General features: G+C 35.7%; 1 protein-coding gene across 6 annotated transcripts in view; it reads left to right on the top strand.

The window, feature by feature from the left end:
* The first annotated feature begins 288 nt into the window (after positions 1 to 288).
* Positions 289 to 21405, top strand: part of GRIA2 (glutamate ionotropic receptor AMPA type subunit 2) — a 167144-nt gene continuing 146027 nt past the window's right edge. For 2 of the 6 annotated variants that reach the window (XR_004283190.1, XM_032332692.1), the window contains exons 1-2: positions 293 to 871; positions 1401 to 1541. Coding sequence is in view for 5 of the 6 variants with exons in the window: in XM_032332692.1 (XP_032188583.1) it covers positions 784 to 871; positions 1401 to 1541 (229 nt within the window). In the remaining variant the exon portion in view is untranslated. Of the gene's footprint in view, positions 872 to 1400; positions 1542 to 21405 lie in introns of all 6 variants that reach the window. The other 4 variants (XM_032332693.1, XM_032332689.1, XM_032332688.1 and 1 more) reach the window with 4 other exon arrangements.

Raw genomic sequence — 21405 nt, 5'->3', positions numbered from 1 at the left:
AAGAATTCGGCTTCTGCACAGCAGCCGGAAATCAGCTTTGCTGCGTTTGGTCCAGGCTGGAGCATCTCCGCGGCAGCTGCGGCGGCGGCACAAAGGTAGCACGAGGCTGGGTGGGTGGGGGGTGGCGCTGTCCTCGGTGCTGAAAAGGCAGAGCGCTCGGTGGGCGCGACAGCTCGCGAGACCCGAGGTGTATCCCAGTGGTAGCGGCTGCCCAGCTCTGAGCTGCGCTTCTTCAGCGCCGCGCTCGCGACGCTGCCGGGCCAGTGCGGGGTGCGGGGTGCGGGGGAGGGGTTGGACGCGCGCGCCAGCAGCCTGCCGCGAGTCGCGCACGCGCGCCCGGGACTGCCTGCTCTTCTGTGACTTGCGTGTGTGTGTATGTGTGTGTGTGTGTGTGTGTGCGCGCGCGCGGGCGCGCGCGTGTGTGAGACAGAAGGGAGAGGGAGAAGAGAGCGCGAGAGAGGGTGAGTGTGTGTGAGTGCATGGGAGGGTGCTGAATATTCCAAGACACTGGAACCACAGCGGCAGCTCCGCTGAAAACTGCATCCAGCCAGTCCTCCGGACTTCGGGAGCAGGGACAGGGCGCAGGGCATCAACAGCCACCAGCAGAACCTGGGAAATAGGAATTCTTCTGCCTCCACTTCAGGTTTTTAGCAGCTTGGTGCTAAATTGCTGTCTCAAAATGCAGAGGATCTAATTTGCTGAGGAAAACCGCCAAGGAAGAAAGAGGAGGAAAAGGAAAAAAAAAAAAGGGGGTATTTTGTGGATGCTCTACTTTTCTTGGAAATGCAAAAGATTATGCATATATCTGTCCTCCTTTCTCCTGTTTTATGGGGACTGATTTTTGGTGTCTCTTCTAACAGCATACAGATAGGTAGGTACCCTTTGTGCTCTGCTTTTGAATGTGTATAATTTGGTGGTAATCTTTGTTCACAGTGGACAAATTAATTCATGTCATGTAGACTTATGTCATACCTTGACTGCATTCCAGATTTAAACTGCCTAGAATATACATGTTTTTCTTAGCATGAAGCAAAGGGAAAAGGCTATGGTTTTGGTACAGTAGAGGAAAAGGTGTTCTCATTTCTGATCCCCAAATTTTATTAATTCTGCCTTAACATTTTCCTGTTTGTTCAGATCCTCTAGGGGGTAGGAATGCAAAGCTTGTGGTTACCAGGGAAGGCTAACGTTTCTGGCCACCTACCTTGCCCTCAGACTCTCATCTGTGTCTTGACCCCTTAGCTACCATTAGGAGATCAGCTCCCCGCTGCCCGAGTCCCTTGATGTGTTTATTCGGCCTATTAGCGAGAATAAGAGACTCCCGGGCTGTTGGGCTCTAGCGGGCTCCCCTCCTTTCCTTCCCTGGCACTGACACTGTTCTGCTTGGTGTTTGTTCTTTGCAGGGGGGCTATTTCCCAGGGGCGCCGATCAGGAATACAGTGCATTTCGGGTAGGGATGGTTCAGTTTTCTACTTCGGAGTTCAGACTGACTCCCCACATCGACAATTTGGAGGTAGCAAACAGCTTCGCAGTCACTAATGCTTGTAAGTAATGAATATTCATGTCTTTTGGATGCCGCACGAGGAGCGCCCGTGAGTGTGGAGTGGTGTGTGTGTGCTTCTGTGTGTCAGTGTGTGGGTGTGAGTGACTGCACACGCGCGTGCGTGTGACGGCGTAAGGAGAAAGTGGCTGCAATCTCGGGGACCCCCGCTGGCGGGGGTTGTTGGGTGAAGAGGGAGTAAAAGGCATTGAAGAGTGTGCGCACTAGGGAAGTGGGGTGGGGACTGGAGCTGGAGGGGGCTTCCTTAGGTTCTGGGGATTTTAGCTTATCTTGAGTGCTTCAAGAGAAGCCCTCTTTGCCCGCCCCCCCATGCCCCCCGGCTTGCGCGGCTGGTGGTACCTTGACCATAAAGAGCACGGTTATTCTTCTGGGCGCACAGTCGGGCTGCTGGGTAGATCCCATGGGGGACTGCCAGAGCCCAACCGCCACCCCGGCAGCCGCACTCCTCTCTAGACCTCGGATTTAAATCCACAGGCCCAGCTCGTGTTCATCGTATGGGCCCCGCGAGCCCTATATTACCCGCTTCGACGGGACAAGTTAAAATGGTTCTGGAGTTGGGTTCGGGGTTGTTACATAACACCCACCCGAGGGGCGCGGTGAGGCGCGGCTAGAAGCGACGCTGACGCAGGCCCACTGCCGGCCGGGTCCGGTAGGGGTGGAGGGGGAGCGCTGTCAATTTCTCGGTGCTCCGCGGAGCCTCAGCCTAAGTTGAAGGGGGTCATTCTGCGGTGGGCGCCGCGATGAGCTCGTCGGCCGGGTGCGCGTGGTTCTCAGGTAGCAGGGTCCAGCAAAGGCAGTGAGAGGAGAAAGACCCGAAAGCAGCTGGATCCGGCCGAGTTTGGAAATCTGAAGAAGTCGCCGATCAGCCATTTTAGTGTTTGCATTATCCGTGTTATTCCTACCACTCCGCTCAGGCTTCCAGGACACGCGATGAAGCTCTGTCAAGGCTTCATGCAAAGTAACAGATAGAATCCAAGCCATTAAGTCTCTAAAAGGTTCAGTGGAGAGGCTCGCGGTCTCCTGTCCCGCTGCTCCCGCCCCTGCGACGGCCGTGGGCAGTGCAGCCGCCTCCACTGTACCTTCCTGCCCTCTTCCCAGCAGCTGCCATCATTTCCTGCCGACCGGGTTGGGAGATTCATTCCTGCCTTAATGTTCGCAGTTTTTATTAAATAGTTAACAGTTTCGGGGGGTGGGTCGCAGATGGCTCACCTTCTACTTTGGCCACAGTGTAGAGGAGCCAGCGGAAAATTACCACAGAAAAAGCCCAACTGCGGTGTTCCCACATTAGGCAAACTGGTTGTCATCTCAATTCCCCATACTGACCCTTAATCATATATTCGATAGGTTAGCTCGAGTATGATATCAGGAACAACATCAACTTACTTTGAAACTACCACCGCTTGGATGAAGAAATGGAATAATTTGCGTTCATTTGTAGAACAGGGGCATTATTATGGTTGTGTTAGATGTCTAGAATCCAATTTTTTATAAAGAACCTATTTAGAAAGGCTTCAGTGCCACATGTTTCCTTCAAATGTTGATACCAAAGGAGAGAAGAAACTGAAGCTATGAGCGTGCAGGGAGAAATTGAGAGAGCGAGACCTAAAGTGGATTTGCAGCTTAAAAAAAAAAAAAATTCCGTAGAAGAATATTAAGAAATTTCAGTACATACATACATAGAAAGAAGCCGCTGTAGTTTCATTATTGAGGGTTTTTATACTTGACCTATTAACCGACCAGATTTAGGTTATTTATTTGATTTGATATCAGATTTCTATTTTTTCCCTGAATTATGAGTTTCACCCATGCCTGTGCTAAGTATCTAACTGTATGTAATTGTATACTAGTGTGAAAATGCTTTGAAAAGTAATGAAATTAAGGCAAGACTGATTGTTAGGAGTATGTAGATTCCTAAAACACTGTGAAAGTAATCGACAGGTACACTTTTGAAAATGTTCCACGTTTGAGAAGTGCACTCATTGGTGAAAACAGCGAGAGGGTCTGACTGAGAAAATAACAGATATGTCCACTGAAAAAAATGAATATTCTTGATTCTAAGAGATGTTGTATGACTGTGCTGGAGCTTTGTAAAGAATAAAGCTTATTTTTGGTTTAGATTAGGTGACTGGTTTTAGGTCTTCCATCTCAATATTTTTGAATAGATTTATTTTGAATATAAATTGTATTGAAAATAAGTTATGCAGACAGAGGGTATATATTTATTAGCACATATATAACTCCTTGAATTTCCACAGAATGAATACATCCATGGCACCTGAATTTCATCAGATACACACACACACACAGACACAGACACACACACACACACGATTTAATTTGTTTGACAACACTTCTGAGAGTTGGGGCAAATGAAATCTTCATTTTGTACGGATATTTTTTATTTTTCTCAGAAAACGAATCTGAAATAAAAATGCATATCTACAGATCCCAAAATTACTCTTCCATGGGTTACTATCCTAAGACACTAAAACAAATTGTGGTGAGCAACTGAATGCCTTTTTAAGTTTCGCACCTGCCACTCCCATGTTGTAAGTAATCTTACTGATTGCTAAAGAGAACTAATGAGACATTGTTGAACAAAGGAGACACATTGGATAGACTTTTCTGGAGTTGACATCGAGTCATTAACTGAGTAAATTACTTCACATTTGTGACTCAGTTTCTTCATTCCCTTAGGAATTTCACAATCTAGAGCTTGTAAAATGAACTGGAGTGTTCATAGTCTTCTTCATTTCTTTTTGTTTTGCCAAGGGCAGGAGGAGAACTTGAAATTAGTTTAACTCTTTACGCTCATGTAAACTACAACCATGAAGTCAGTAGTCAAGAAATGAATGGAAATCTCTGATCTCAAAATTGTCAAGATGAGTTTTGATCATTTTAACCCTTCTCAAGGTTTTTCTCCTATGCTTAGCCTTTGTTTGCTTGCTTTTTCAGTCAGGGAAGTCCATGATTCTTTACTATATGAAGTGGAAGCAGAAGCATCAAATGTGTTGACAGCCAAAACCAAAATGACTTCCTCTCATTTTCTCCAGAAATCTAAGGAATTCTGGTCTTTAACTCCATTATTAAAACATGTATCATCATCAGTCAATTTTCATAAAGTAGCTTGTTGTTTTACCTAGTTTAAAAGTCTCATAGAGTTAAATGTATATATTAAGAAAGTGGAATTTTATAATGTAGTAATATAATTGCTAGGTAGAAGAGAAATTAGTTTACTAGTATAGTTTTATTCTTGAGATAAAGGAACTTATTTGGAAATGTCTAGGTTGACATTGATTTACGGATCTAGCTCTGTTCACCAAATGGGTTAAGGTTATGCAAATGAAGTGAAGTCATTATATTGTCAACTGGGTAAAATGACTGCTGTGCAGGGCACCAGCTCCCACATCCTTCCCTTTTGCAGTCACAGTGGGATAAAGAAAGTACCTGTTCCCATTTGTTTCCATGGGTACCTGAGGAAATAAAGACAGGTTTCTAATTCTTTTTTTCTCTCTGACTCTCTCCTCCTTTCCTTTCCTCCTTCTCTTCTTAGCTAGAGATAGAACTAAGATTTTTATTTTTTCCTGAAAGCTGTTAAAAACATGAACCTTTAATATGAGAAAATATGAACCATAAATCCAGGAAAAAAAAAAAAAAAAGAAGACTATCATCTGGTGTGTTCAACGATTCAGACTAGTGATGGCTTCAAGAATTCTTCTCTCCCTCCCTCCTTCCTCCCCCAGTTCCCTCCCTTCCCTCCTACCCTTCCTCCCTCTTTCCTTCTTTCCTTCCTTCTCTCCTCCCTCTCTTCCTTCTTTCTTTCCTTCCCTCCCTCCCTTTCTTCTCTCTTCCTCCCTCCTTCCTCCATTCCTTCCTTCCTTCCCTACTCTCTTCATTCTTTCAGTGTTTATTGAATGCCTTCTGGTTGTCAGAGAATAAAGGAATACTTTTCTCTTAGAACTTCATTTCTTTTTTTCTAATCTTTCCCTTCTGTACTGTTTTGAAAAGTTTTCAAAGTCTCATAAACCTTGAGGCCTTCAGTGTGCCTGGCCACCGTGGTCTTGTCTAAGAACCTTTGAGGATGTAAAGATATTCTAATTGTTCTTATACAAAAGCAATGTATTACAGAAACTCAGATATTTTTGAAAATAATAAATTCGATTTTGTTATATGTGTACACACCACATATTGTATATAGTTAACAAAATAGCAGATTTTAGGAAAACACTAAATATTTTCACATCCTCAAAAAATTTAATAAAGTAGTACTCTGCTCATTACCAAAATTTCTTTAGAACAAAACTGTCTAAAGTAGGTACAAACATGAATATTGGATCCCAGAGGGCTGTAGAATGAAAATTTTTGAACATTAAATTTCCTCTTCAAAATCTTTCCTATTTCTTTTCATGAATGACTTTGACAAATTATTCTTGGCTTATTTTAAAATAATTTAATAATTTAATAATTCAATTCTATAAAATAAATTATAAAAAATATTAAAAGAAATAACAAATAAGAATCTACTTTTTCTCTAAGCCAGCAGATGGGGATGTTGGAGAAAATATTGTTCTTTCATAAAACTGTTGCGCACACTAAATACCTTTTGAAACATTATAAACACATTTATTCAGGGAAATTAAAAAACTACATAAATGGCATTTACTTTGAAAAACTTTACTTAAAATGCTCTTTGAAAAAGAACTTTGTTTTAAAAACAAAGTGCCTTTGATTTTATATAGATTATCTTGAATATCTTCACTAAATTGATTAATATAATAATTAATAAAGGCATTCAGAGACAGGATTGATAAATGCTCTCAGAAGAGAGAAAGTTCTAAAATTTTATTTTATTTTATTTTATTTGTTTTTTTAACCTTGATTCATCAGATATCATTTTTAAGGTGTATTTCTTATCATTGAGTTTTCACTGTGAATTATTGAAGTTCTATATCTGTGTTCACTGAATTAATTCACGTTTGCTAAACCTTTATTGCATTTTGCATGAATGCAACTGTATGTATGTATATGTGTGAGCATGTATATGTTTGCGTATAGTTAGAGATGGGCTATCGTGTCTTGCCATTTTTATTGAGGCAATTACTAAAAACCTGGGGTTACCAACATATGTAAAAAATTCACAAAACTAGAATCAACTTGGATGATATTAAGCCAAAATGAGAATTCATGGTGTGAAGAAAACCATGAATACATGTACCAGAACACAGTACCTTACACCTGGTGGTGTAAATATTGTTATAGTCCGTTGGAGGTTACAAAGAAATAGCTCCTGATATGTAAAAATATTTAATTTGTCCTTAGGTTTTTGTAGTTAAACTTTCATACTTCACTCATCACTGGAGAATTTCAAGAAAATGTTACATTATACTAAACAGAAATCAAAGAATCATATCAGTTGGCACATTCTATTTTAGGATAGGAGAAATTAAGTATTTAGATAAAAAATGCTATATGAAATGATAGAAACTTAACAAGAATTTATCCCTGTGCTACTCCTTTTTGAGAGCTTGCAGGCTTAACCTGCTGACTCAAGAGGTATGGAGCATTTCCGTTTTACATCAAACCTTTAAAGTGAAAAGGTCATTGCACTGTGACATTATGACAATAGAATGCTGATTCATGCTCAGACCTCAGATCCTCACATAAACTCTTCCAGTAACACCATAAAAACTTTTGAACTTACCCTAGGGCCCCCCAAATTTTAAGGAGGGCTTAAAAGTGCAGTTGTTTCCTAATTATCTCAGCATGTATTGCTGTATAATTGTTTTCAGAGAATATGGTTTTTTCCTTCCTCTTCCTTTCTTCCTCCTCTTTGTCCTTCCCCTTTTAAAAAAGTCAATGGAAAAAGTCTGCAGAGCAAATGCAGGAAATAAAATTTAAATTTAAATAGAGTTTTTTTTTTTTTCCTTAAGTGAACAAGGGTATATTACACAGAGCTAAAATCTTGTATTTGATTTAAACATTTTATTGGGATGGTAATGGCCACTGGATAAATTATGTTTCCTTTCCTTTTTTTTTTTTTTTAAACTGGATTCTACTGAAGTTTCCATAGATATTATTAAAATATTAGCTCTTTTTATGGCAATTTTCTGCCAAAATTTCTGAGATTTTTCTCTAATGCTTTGAGTAACGAATTGTCAAAAATCTCTTATATGACTAGGTCTCTTCAATACAATAAGATAATTAGTTGTTGAATTCAAAGTTAAAATTTCAAAATCCCCCCTGATTTAAAACATTTCAAACATCAAAATGTTTTTCAAAGCTGATTTTTCTAATTTGGGGAAAAGGAAAAGATGAATGTGGTTCTCACCATGGTGTTAAGAATCTGACACCTATTATTTTTCAGTACTATTAATTTTGTCATTTTTGATAATGGTAATTTATAGAATGAACTCATTTAAAAATTAACTTGGGTAATGAAAATGTGGCTTTCTTAAAGGAGGCAGGATCATGTCATTATTGTCTTTGTATCCTTCAGATACCCTACTCTAGTTTCTAGTGCACTGAGGGACTTAATGAGTATTTATCTACTAGACACATTTAATATTATAGCAGATTTTCTTATTACAGAATTAAACTTTTTAAAGTCAGAATTTTTCTTTTCCTCTCCATTTTGGCTTCAAAAGAAACAGTTTCCTTGGTGTCTGCCTCATATCCTATTTAGACTGAGGTGTAATATATTTTTCATTTTCATCTACAGGCTAAATATGTTCAACGTTATCATCTTTATTCCTTAAGATACATTGCTATAGGTGAAAGCGGTTTATTGAAGATAAGTAGAATACACATTTTAAAGAGGATTTATAAATGCTGTTTGGGTGAGGCCAAAGCCAAGTTGCTAGTGTTTGGAATGAGAGTCCATTATGAGGGCCCTGAGAGTTACGGGTGTGCTCAGCTTCCATTTTAGTTTTGGATTTTTCTCAAGATGTGACTATACATATTCCTTGAATGGCCACAAAATTGTCATTCTCCCCCTTTCCCCAGAATATAATACAACACAATTTTCTGTGTTTATCTTTTCATGTAAATTTTTTAAGAAGTACATAAAACTTATAAAAACTTATAAAATTAGAAGTTTTTTTCTTTTAGCAGATATCTCAGAATGAGGAGTTTATGGACACAATTCTTGTTGTGTACCAGTTGCTCTAATATTTGTGCTAATGTGTACATTTTTTTATATGCATGCTTTCTTTTTTTCACCTTTAGGATTTATTTTCCAGTAATTTAGTTATGTCCCTTTTTTATCCTATGCATCATTTGCTTCAGCAAAAATCTCTCAACTTTTTATTACAGACTTACAGTTTTTGTACACTAACTAACTTACTGAAAAAATCATTTGAAATGCTTACCATTGATTTGTAGCTTAAAGTCAAAGACAATTTTAAAGTTGAGAGCCTTGATGTTTATAAGTGTCTTCAACTGGATAAAACAATTAGATTTGGGAGAATACAGATTCATTATAGGAAGGAAATTTATAAAGAGATAGTTTCTTAGATGAATTTAATTTTCATATCTTTTCACATTTCTCAAATTAATGATACATGCACTCATCATAGTTTTAGTATTTAGATTGTTCTTTTAAAGAATTTTAAGGCGTAGTGTTATATAGTTTATTTATGGGCTTGTTAATACTTATCATTTTCTCCTCATTATTTCAGTATTTAAAATATAAGCACAAACTGGGTTGAACTAAGTGCCTGATTTTCAGTATCTCCAAAATGTTTTGAATGTCGTATTTTTTCTATGGAATTTATTAACCCTTCATGTACAATTAATTTTAATTGATGAGTAGTGTGATATTCACTGTTTAAAAGAGATTTTATTCACTTATTTGAGAGAAAGAGCATGAGCAGAAGGAGGGGCAGAGAGACAAGCAGACTCCCTACTGAGTGGGCAACACAATGCATGAGCTGGATCCCAGGGCCCTGAGATCGTGACCTAGATGATGACTTGAGCCGAAGTCAGGTGCTTAACCCATTGAGCCACCCAGGTGTCCCTGAAATTCATTTGTTTTATGGTCCTCTGATACTTTCACTCTGGTTGAGCTTCAGTGAACCTCACAACATGCTAATTCAATGCAAATATTTTTGGTCTTATATTTCTAAATACCGAATTATACTATTAGAAATGATAGAAATATGGTTATTTAAATATAACCATATTTCTATCATTTCTAAATAAACTGTATGCTTATTATTAAGATATAGTGAAGTGTTACCTGATTCTTCATCCTTGTAAGAGAATATGGCCTTAGTCGATCATTTCTAAATTCAACATAAACTTAATTGAAACTCAAGTTACATAATTTTTCTCAACCTGTAAGCCTTTGCAGCTGATATTAAGGTTTTACGTTATAATCCTATTCTCTTTCAGATTTAGTTTTCAATTCCCCTAGCACTGGTATTCAGTTCATTGCAGTTATGGATGTCCGCAATTTGATTATGTTTTTTATTTCTTATGCAAGGCTAAAAGGATAGAACTAAATACATATTTTGAAATAAATATCTTCAGGTCAAGGCGAAAAGTATTTCTTTTTCTTTATTGTAAATTGAAATTGCCAGATTTCTTAATGTGTGGGAAGAGGGCCACGGAAAAGAGGGATAAACTCCAAGAGGCAGTGTAATGTGGTGTACTAGGTAGGGCAATAGGACTGGAAATTCTTCTCTTAAAGCTTCTCTTTGGCTTGGAGTCTCCCAGTTTGCAAGTCTATGGTCAGTCTTCATGTACACTGGCACTGAACTACTACAAAACAGTGAATTCTTACATTTATATTATTTTTGACAAATAGAAACTATTAACTCCTTCCAGAGAGAGAGATGAAAAGGAAAAGAGGCATTATGCATCCTTTTATGCAAAACACCAATTTTAGGCACTTTATTGTTCTAAGCTGGTGAAAAATCCATCCTTGGTAATTACAAGGTAAAATTCTGACTGAAAAGTTTTGGAAAACGTAGATAAAAATATGTAATGTGGCACATCCTACTAGACTTTGAATTTGGGGGGCATGCACTGAATCATAGTAAACTTGACCTCCTGCTTGGGGTACCTGAGAGATTGTAGCAACTGAACAACTAACTGCTTGATAAATGCTAATAGGGTTCAACAGTAGAACACAGAAAAATTTGTTTTTAGTATGTTACCCTGTGATGATATAGTCATATCATATGTTAAATATTGTTTAACATCTAAGTAATATTTTAACAATCCTAGATATATTTAAAGTATATTAGCATCTTAGAAGAATAGTCAACAAATTTCCTTTAACGATTTTATTTATTTAAGTGAGAGAGAGAGAGAGCGAGAGAGAAGATACAAACAAGATGAAGGGTAGAGGGAGAAGCAGGCTCCCCACTGAGAAAGGAGTCCAACAGGGGGCCCGATCCCAGGAACCTGGGATCATGACCTGAGCCAAAGGCAGATGTTTAACCAACTGAGCCCCTCAGACATCCGAATATCCAACAAAATTAATTATGATAATTCACAAACAATATGTAATTTTTGTCATTAAAGTTAATTATTTAAAGTATTTTTAAGGCCATTTTGGCACAGAAATGCTGAACATAATGAGTAGTTTTAATCCGAAGAATAAGGATTATAAGGTATAGGATGATCAGTTTGATCAATATATTTGAAAATATATATCAAATATATTTGAAAATATATATCATATATATTTTCATGATACTAACTTGGAACATTGTTAACTTACTCCTCATGGGCTTCATGTTAAGTTATTTCTTGTAGATTACAGATATTTAAAGGGACTGTTTTCAATCATTCAGCTACCACAGAAATAGCTCCTACAACTCTAGAGTTGGAGGAGGGGCTTCCTTAAAAAACAAAAACAAAAACAAAAACAAAAACAAACTCTCATCCCACGCTTTTGGCAAAGAAAGTTCTGGAAGCAATGAACTCTACGAGTGGGAGGAAAGGTGTGTGCTTTGCTACTTTTTCTTCAAAGACACATTGCAACTTCTGTCATGATTTTTTCTTTATTCGTGTCTTATCTTGTAAGGAATTGAAAATTTTCAATCTTGGTTTTAATTTCCATAGGAAATGGAGATGTTGAACTTTATAATTCCCAAGTGCTTTCACAATTTATAGCTTCATTTGTTTTAACATGTTTTTAGTTTTTACAGATTTCTGGTGTTATTACTGATTTACACTTGGAGAGGAATTTTTAGGAAGAAAAGCAACAATTCACAAGGACTATCAAGGAATAATATAGTTTTAGTTCTTTGATGGGAATGACTATAAATCCTCATTTTTATACTAAGAATACAGACAAGTCAAGGATTGTCATCTTAATGATAAATGCACGCACTTTGCTGCCCTGATAACATGGAAGACAGAATACTGTTGGCTAGGAATTGGAACTTGGAACCAAACTGTACTCCTATTGTTGAATGAGTGACATTAGACAAATTTAATGTCTGTAAGTCTCAGTTTCCACCCTTGTGAAAAAAAATCATACGTTAGAGGATTGTTTTGAAGATACGCAGTAGGCATAAAACATTGCTTACTATGTTTGGTGCATCTATGTGCATGAACATTAGTGAACTTTTATTATTACCTCCTGTATTAGGATCTTTAGGTAGTTTTGATATGTGTTGATATAAGACGTGAGAGATAAAAAAGAATGTATTTCGGATTTCCTGTTAGAATCTTTTTCAATTATTTTTATACCAGGGCATAAAATATGCTGTTTCATGGCAAAGAAGAGACTAGTAAAATAAACCGCATAAACCACTTAAAGTTATGTTTGGTGCACTAGAGTATGAAAATGATTTTTAAAAACTGAGGAGTCAAAACCGAGTGATAACACAGTCTTCCCTTTATAGCATATCACTTATTATTAGGGAGTCAGGAATTTGGAACTCTTCTATCCCTGGTAGAACTTTCAAGCACATAATTAATATATCACTTGATATCTTTTTTGAACTGTGCACAATATAGATTTCTAATGTTTTATTTCACTTAATTAATTAAATTATATTTATTTAAGTGAAAAGCGATCAAGAGACTAGAGGCCTTGAAATCAGGCAAATACAGATTTGAATATGATCAGTAGCTTAATGATACAAAGCATGTTTTTTTCTCTTTGTACGATGAGGCTGTTTCCTCCTCACACCTGATATTATTGGAGGTTTAAATGAGAAAATAAATGGCCTTGATTTGTTTGTCATGAATGATCCAAATATTTCCTTCTTCTGTGTATCCTAGCTTTTTACTGAGAACTAAACAGCATGGTCACATCAATTGGGGAGAATAAAACACTTGCCTTCAAAGAGCTTATGGATTTGATAGCTTTATATTTATGTGTAACTTTCATCTTTTCAAAGCACTTCTAAATCAGTTTGGTGTTTACTACTGGTAGTTCTGTAAAGTTTATTATACTGATTTCCAGAGTTGAAACAGGAATTAAGTGAATTGTTCTAAGCTACTGCAGGTTTACAGAGGAGCTCTTGCCTGGAAAACAGGCCTGCTGCTTCCTGGGCTACAGCCTTTCCCCAGTCCAAGGTGGCAGTGAAGCTAGAGTGTTAAAATGAGCATATGTAATTTAATAACGACTCCAAAATTTACTAGTGATGTGACTCTGTATATATCAGCTAAGCTTTTAGTTCTTTTTTTTTCCTCTGTAAAATGGGAGTCATTATGATACCTGCCTCATAATATAACTATCAGATTTAAGTGGTAATAGTTGCCCAATATAATAGAGTGATTAATTGCTAATTTTGGTGGTTTCAATCCCCTTAGTGTATATTAGTCACATATACTTGGCTCCAATTTTTTATTTTTTAAGATTTACTTTTTGTTTGAGAGAGGGCAAGTGAGAGGATTGGTGGGGTTGCAGAGGGAGAGGGACAAGCAGACCCCATGCTGAGCACAGAGCCAGATGTGGGACTCACTTCCAGGACCCTGAGATCATGACCTGAGTCAGACACTGGGGTGCCTGGGTGGCTCAGTGGGTTACAGCCTCTGCCTTCAGCTCAGGTCATGATCCCAGGGTCCTGGGATCGAGCCCCACATCGGGCTCTCTGCTCTTGGGGGAGCCTGCTTCCTCCTCTCTCTCTCTCTCTCTCTGCCTGCCTCTCTGCCTACTTGTGATCTCTGTCTGTCAAATAGATAAATAAAATCTTAAAAAAAAAAAAAAAGAGTCAGACACCTAACCAACTGGCCCACCCATGTGCTCCTTGGCTCCATCCTTTTAGATGCATGAAAGAGAAAGTAGCCAAGGAGAGCTAATTTAGCTCTCTTTGTAATTTGCAAATTAATGAGCTTCTTTAAGATGGCCACTCCAACTAATATTAGTACTAGGTTTTGTTCTATTATCACTTTTAGGAAACTGGTGAATGCGCACACCTTGCAATAATTTTAGGATATTTTTGATCCACAAGTCTCCCTAAAATTCAACAGATAAACAGAAGGAACTGAAAATCATGAATAAGTTAACAAAAATGTATATTCTGGTTAGCTTTAATCGTGAATATCTAATTTTATTCAGTAACCACTTTTAACACTAATATATTTGAATAAGTAAAAATGATGGTAGATATTTCCCACGAATAACATGACATTAAACACAGGACATATTCATTGTGACTTCTTTCCTGTGGATCAGTTATCTGCAATCTGCTGCTGGTTGGTTGGTCCGTTGTCATCTTCCTTACAAGTTCCTTCCTCAACATGAATAAGGGAGGCTCTGTTTTCCTGTACCTGTCTCAAAAATGGAAAAAAAAAAAAAACACAACTCTTAAATAATTACTTGTCTAGAGACCACTTCTTTTGGAGAATGGAAAGACACTTTTTCAGGGGATATAACCACTGATAGTAAGTAAAAATAAGGAATTCCTGTAAATGAGCTAAAATTTTTCTTTGTTTATAAAACAAGATATTGTTTTATATCATTAAACATGATATTACCTCATTTTGTGTAACAATAATTAATATGATTGTTGCCTCATATTGCAGTAATCAGCATGTGAAATCATGGTGTAGTCAGAACTTGGGTCAAAAGTATTTTTTTTTATTTTTTTTTATTTTTATTTTTTTTTAATTTATTTCCAGCATAACAGTATTCATTATTTTTGCATCACACCCCGTGCTCCATGCAGTCCGTGCCCTCTATAATACCCACCACCTGGTACCTTTTAAAGCAAATCCATATACAAGATTCAGTTATATTGATGCCTTGTGATTTGGACCTGGCGTAGAATGCATTGGGTAATAGTCAAATGCTTATCTTCAAAATAAGTATGTCTACCTTGTTAGTATGTGTCAAAACACCACAGAATTTTTTTCTTTCTTTACCTCTTTTCTCATGCTTTTAGTAGATATCTGTTCTATGTCAATCCCTTCATGGTGGCTTAGGTAACAAAGGAAGATAATGATTCTGTATTGGAAATATTCATGGGTCCAAAATCTTTTTTATGGCAAAGGTAGTAGTTATTCTAGGATAGCTAGGTTATTTTCTTATTATGTTAATGTGTATAGAGTAGTCTTGGTTTCTAGACTGTTTATAAATATTATTAAGTACCTTGGAACTAGATTTGAATCTTAAGAGTAGAAATGGTAATTCCAAAAATTGTGAAGAAAACAGAAAATGGTCCTGATGGAAGCTGAAAAATAATGATCTTATATACTGAGTTAGAATATATTATTGAAAAATAGGTGGCCAAATGAGGAACTAGTATTTCTAATTAAATGTGAATTGAAGATCTGCCAAAAAGAATTATAATTTTTGAATCAGATTTGGAAATAATAACTTATATTTTATTTTGTATGATTTTGGTTTTTTTCCCTCTCTGCCCAAAGCTTTTAAGTTGTTTGAACTGGCATACACTGTGGAAATTGCTGGATGGTCTTTATATAATTTAATTAGATGTGGGCTATATTATATAATTATCATAAATGCTTTTTTAGTTTGTTACTGAAGAAACTAGTTGCAATTTTTACAATAGTAAGTTTTATGAAATAGTTAAAAATGTTGATATGTATAGTTATTTCAAGTAATTTGAACTTGCACATTACTAGCTCTCTTATAATGTTAAGACAGATTTTATAAAATCTAAACTTTGATTATTATAGCAGTTTGAGCGTTTTGGTGGCTCAGTTGGTAAACTGTCTGACTCTTGACTTCAGCTCAGGTCATAGTCTCAGGGTCTGGAGATTGAGCCCCAGTCAGGTGCTATGCTCAGTGAGGAGTCTGCTTGGGATTCTCTCTCTCCCTTTCCCTCTGCTTCCCACCCCATGCTCATGCTGTCTTCTCAAATAAACAAATAAATCTTTAAAAAATCGATGTAATTTTAATGTATAGAAAAATATAAAAGCATTAAAATATTTGTGAATATAACAGGCAAATAAAAAAATTTGTGAATAATAACATTTTGGAATTTTGAATTATTTAAAGCTTAAAACATGGAAAAATTAAAATTTAGGTTCTTAAGGTCTTTCTTAATATTTTAAGGTTTAAAAATTCTGATGAAAGTAATTTTTGCATGTGGTGATTTTTTAAACACTGCAAAAGGGAATATAATAAATATTGGGTCTTTTTCCTTTCCTCAATTCCACTTCTTTCAGATTATCACCATCATGGTTTCCAGGAATTCTAGTGTAACATGTGAACTATGCTGTCTGTATCTTGATTGTTTCGAACTTAACAAAAATTGGAGTGCTGCTTTTATCTGCACAGTTTTCTTTTTCTTTGTAATCTTTGCATCGTATTCTCTGTTGTTATTTAGGCCTGTCTTTTGTTGATGATTTTTTTCAACCTCTTGCTATCTATTTTAATATCATGTGCAAATGAGTTTGCAGAATAGATTCCTCTGAGTGGAATAACCGAGTCAAAAGGTGTTTGAATTTGAAATTGTGCTGTCAAAAAAAGGTGTATCAGTTTATAATCCTACCTACAGCATATGCCTGTGTTCTCCTGATTTTACTAGTAGTGTACAATATTAAAATTTTAAAAGCTTTGCCACTGATATGTAATTGTTTCAATCTACAATGAAAACTTTTTACTAATGTTAAAATTTCGTAACATCATTACTTGCATTTCTGCGTGTATGTGTGTGTGTGTCTGTGTATGTGTGTGTGTGTGTGTGTGTGTGTGTGTGTGCACCCACACACTTCTTCATAACTTTGTCCAGTTTTCTGTTGGGCTGTGGTTCTATAGTACTTATGGACATATATGATGAAGTAACATATACTTTCTTGTGTTATGTGGTTATTTTTGTTTTTCTTTTAAACTCTTTATGATTTTTCAGAGTCAAAATTTCAGTTCATGATTTTTAAGAGTACAGATATTCTTATATTTTAGTCAAATTTAGAAGTTGTTTATTTTATTGCTTCAGGATTTTTGTGCCTTGCTCAGCAAGACTTTTTCCCACTTAAAGTTATTTAAAGAGAAACAACTGCTCATTTTCAAAATTAGTATCCATCCTATTTTGGTTTCACGATTCAGAATAAATCTTTGATTCATCTGCATTTATTTGATATAAATACTAAAGTAGGGATCTAGCTATAGTTTTTCCTTCATGAGGTTAGCCAATTGTCACAACATAGAATACTAAAATAATTGGATTTTTCCCCTTGATTTGAAATGCCATCTGAGTTTTTTCTTGAGTAAATAATTCTTTTGGGAGTTAAAAAACAAACAGGGAATTCACCCAGAAAATGAAATAAGCAACATTGAAATTCTATTACAAACAAAGGAATGTAAAATAATGCAAGAGACTTCTTTCCCGAGTAGTGCTATTCTTATAAATTGTGCTTTTGTGTCACTGGGTCTCAGACCAATAAAAGAGGATGTCAGATTTTGAACATTAACTGAGCCCAGAGGGATAAATAAAGGATTTTGTTATGTTTTTTGGCTTGTGTCACAGCGCTAATATCACTTTAATGGACTGCTAGTTTTGCATATTTCTCTACCTGAAGCAAGGCTTAAGTAATGGGTTATGACTATGACTTGACTTTGGAATATCACTTTGAAATTAGTCAGTGTAGCAATCCTTATGTGTTCACAAATAGAATTTTAAAACCAAAGACTGCAGTCCATATGCAATGATGAAAGGTAAAGGAACTCAGATATGCATGGTTTTATTAACTAATACATAGTTTCATCGTCAGTTTGTTGTAAGAACTAGTTATATGGTCTCTCTAAAGCCAAATATCGAGCTATTTATGATATAAATCTCATTTAAGCTGGAATGCTAAAGAAAACGCTAACCTGTCTCTTGCGTCACAAAATACTTTCGATTTGTCTTATGGTATATGACATACATTGTGTATTTTCAGCTAAACATCAGGGAAATTTATAAATCCTTAACCACTACATATGTGGAAGTCTGAACTGAATGTGGTTAAGTTCATTTTCTGGCATAAATTGTCTGGTACATGTTCTTCCCATGATGTTTAAAATGGGAAGATTTTAACTTTTAAGATAATGATTTTATAAAATATATTTCTTTAAATTTCTGAAAGACTCGAGTCATCTACTTATGTTTTAATGTATCTTTTGATAAGTAGAAAACATATACCTGGGTGAAAATTAAAAAAAAAATCATAGAAATGCTGTGTTCATAATTATTTATGGTAACACACTTAAAAAATTAAATATTTTGTAAACATTGGTTTAGTTTCATTTCTTCCCCCTACTCATAAAGGCAGAAGAGAGTGAGGAAGAAAAAGCCATTTGTTGCCACTCTGCTAAAAACGGGTGATGTGCCATGAAAGTGTGTACATGATGCCTTTCTGGTATCCTAATGGAGTGGAATGAAGGTAGACGAAGGTGGCAGATTTTTCAAGAGGGCTTCATGGAACACACAGTCCCTGTTCTGTTTCAAAGGATTACTTCTGTTTTTCTTTTGCCGTACTTTCACTTATGTCCAAATAGCTACTAATAGATATCATAGTCGTTTTCTGTTTTCTTTAAAGCCTCACAATTTGTATTAGCTTTCCATTTCCATTTATTTTTAGTTTTCTTTGCAAATTTATATTTCAAATCACTCAATCATATTTGTCTGTTTCTGTTCATTTTTATTTATTTCTAAGTTTTCTCAAGCTTCTTGTGTGTCATAATTTTCCCGAGGTCTAATACAGGACATGCTTATTTAAATATTTTTCTAAATCTAAACAAAACAAAACAAATGAACAAACGAAAAGTAGAATCAGACAGACCTGTAAATACAAACAAACTTGTTGTTGCCAGAGGGGAGGTGGACAGGGGATTGGCAAATGGTTGAAGGGGAGTGGAAAACACAGGCCTCCAGTTATTGGAGTCATTAAGTCCCAGGAATAAAAGCTACAGCATAGAGAATGCAATCAGTGGTATTGTAATAGTTTTGTATGGTGGGTGACATATGGTAGCTACACTTGTGAGCATAGCATAATGTATAAAGAAGTTGAATGACTATGTTGAACACCTGAAACTAATGTAACATTGTGTCAACTGTGTTCATATCAAAAAAAGAAAGAAAAAAATTTCCTCCAAAATTAATACAAAAACTTTCTGAAGCTCTGATGAGAATGGTTTTCCTAATTATAAAAGTTATATATTAAGAAATCTAAAAGAAAATAAAAATCATCACCAATTTTAACCCAGAAATGTTACTTAATAATTACATGTGTTCTTTTCTAGTATTTTTGTGCATGAAATGTTCTTGGATGGCAGTAGACATTTGTACACTTAATTTTCATAGCTTCATAATACTCATCCCCATAATTCATCATTTTCTAATTTTGCAGTTTTTGTTTGAATCCTTTTATCCATTATCAAATATTGCTGCAGTTGAAAACCCTTCTGCATATGCATTTTTCCTCATTTCTGATGATTGAAGTGTAATTACAGGATCAAAGCCCTTGAAGCATTTAGGTATTTCTGATATACACTAAGGAAATTCATACCAATTTACAATCCTATCAACAATCTATGAAAAATCTAATCTCAAAGACCCTCAATATCATTGTTACTATTTTTAAAAGTCATTAGGTATTAGATAGCTAGAAAAATCTTCTTTTTCAATAAGTTTTTCATGCTTATTACACATTAATGTTTCTTTTTTCACAAATTGTTTATTAAGATCTTTTGCTCAGTCTTTATCACCATCTTGGTATATTTTCCCTTTGGCTTGCACGAGTTAGTTATCCAATATAACTGCTGCTGGAGAAGATGGGGCTAGGGAGTTGAACAACCAGTAATTAAATGCTTTGGCCCAGACAAGGTCCACACTACTTCACCTTCTGTGTTGTTGGTTACAACTATTCACATGGCCATACACAACTTAGCCTACATCTAATTCCTCTTAAAATAATTTTGTGAAAATAATAACAAGTAATAAAATAATAAAACTGTATATATATGGCTTTTGTGGATATTGATTTCTAGGATGAGGTTGTATTTTCTTAGAACTTGGAAGGCAATTACAAACTTATCTTCTATCATCAGATGTTGTTGAGAAGTATAATTCTCATTTTTTGTATGCATTTATTATTTCCTTTCTGGAAGTTTTCAGGGTATCCTTTATCTTTTGTCTCCCAAAAATTCATCGTGATACACCTGTATTGAAAAAAAAATTTTTTCCCATCCTACTCAGCACTCAATAGATTTTTTTCCTTGAGATTTGGGAAATTCTTAGTCATTAGTACTCAGAGGATTTACCCTCTTCCACTTAATTATTTTTTTCTAGATAGCGATTTAAGTTGGCTTTTTTCCTTCTCATTTAGAACTTATTTAATATAACATGACATAAACATTTGAAAGTAGTCCGTCATCAGATTTCTTCATATCGTATCTTTAAACATTATTTTTTACTAGTATAGTGCAATTAAAATAAATCTCATGGCATTCATTTTGCTATATAGAACATCCAACTAATTCTGAGGTTGTCCTGAATGATTATTCCTCTGTTATGCTTAACGAGGTATTCACTGTTTCTCTTCCTGCTCATTGTATGGTTATCTAAAAATATAGCTTTTGTGGTATTTTGGAAACCATAGAGAATTGCTGGGTGAGAGAAACATATTTGTGAGTGATGATGGAACAATAAAAAAACCAAAGACGAAGCATTAAAATGAGGGAAACAGATGAGCAGGAAAATGTGAGCAATGGCATAAATAATAAGAGAGATTTGGTTTGCCTATTTCACATTACTGATTCTTGTCTCATCTTGGTCATTCCCTTTCTTGTATTTAATTATAAGTTGATTTTCTTTTCTCTTTGCAACAGTTCTATGAAACTTACATATTCAGTTTTTATCTTTGCCATCTCATTCTTTTGAAAGACCCTTTCTTTATGTTGGCACATAGTGGAATGTTTTCTATATTTTTGATATTTCATCTCAGGTATATGACTTTTGAATTTTGAATGTGGTGATCATGAAAAGCTTCTTTTTCAGGTTCTTATCTAAAAGTCAGTCTGGTGAAAGCTTCATCTATGTTTTAACAGGTGCATCACTAATTATCAAATAAGGGTACGCAATAGAAAAAATTATTAAATATATTTGGCAGAAGAAAAAAAACACTGGAGATTTAGGGATTTTATTTTTTATTGTCAACCTTTCTTTACCCTTTTCTTTGTTGATAATGGAGAATATTGCTAGCCTCAGAAAATGAAAGTGCACTAAAAAAGTCACACAAATGTTGCATTAGTAGCTGGATGAAAATGCAGTTTATTAAATAATTTTTTGTTTTTTGAAGAAAATCAGGAAGATTGATTCATATGCTTTCTGATGATAGAGGTACTGGTGAGGTTGCCAGTCTCCCTAACTTATCTAAAGAGTTTAGCATCTCTCCCCTAAAATGTATCTATAGTTGATTCTCAATACATGTATCTA

Source organism: Mustela erminea, chromosome 2 (assembly GCF_009829155.1).
Source record: "Mustela erminea isolate mMusErm1 chromosome 2, mMusErm1.Pri, whole genome shotgun sequence".
Lineage (NCBI taxonomy): Eukaryota > Metazoa > Chordata > Mammalia > Carnivora > Mustelidae > Mustela > Mustela erminea.
The sequence above is the reverse complement of the archived record's forward strand: the minus strand, read 5'-3'. Positions and strand labels throughout refer to the sequence as shown.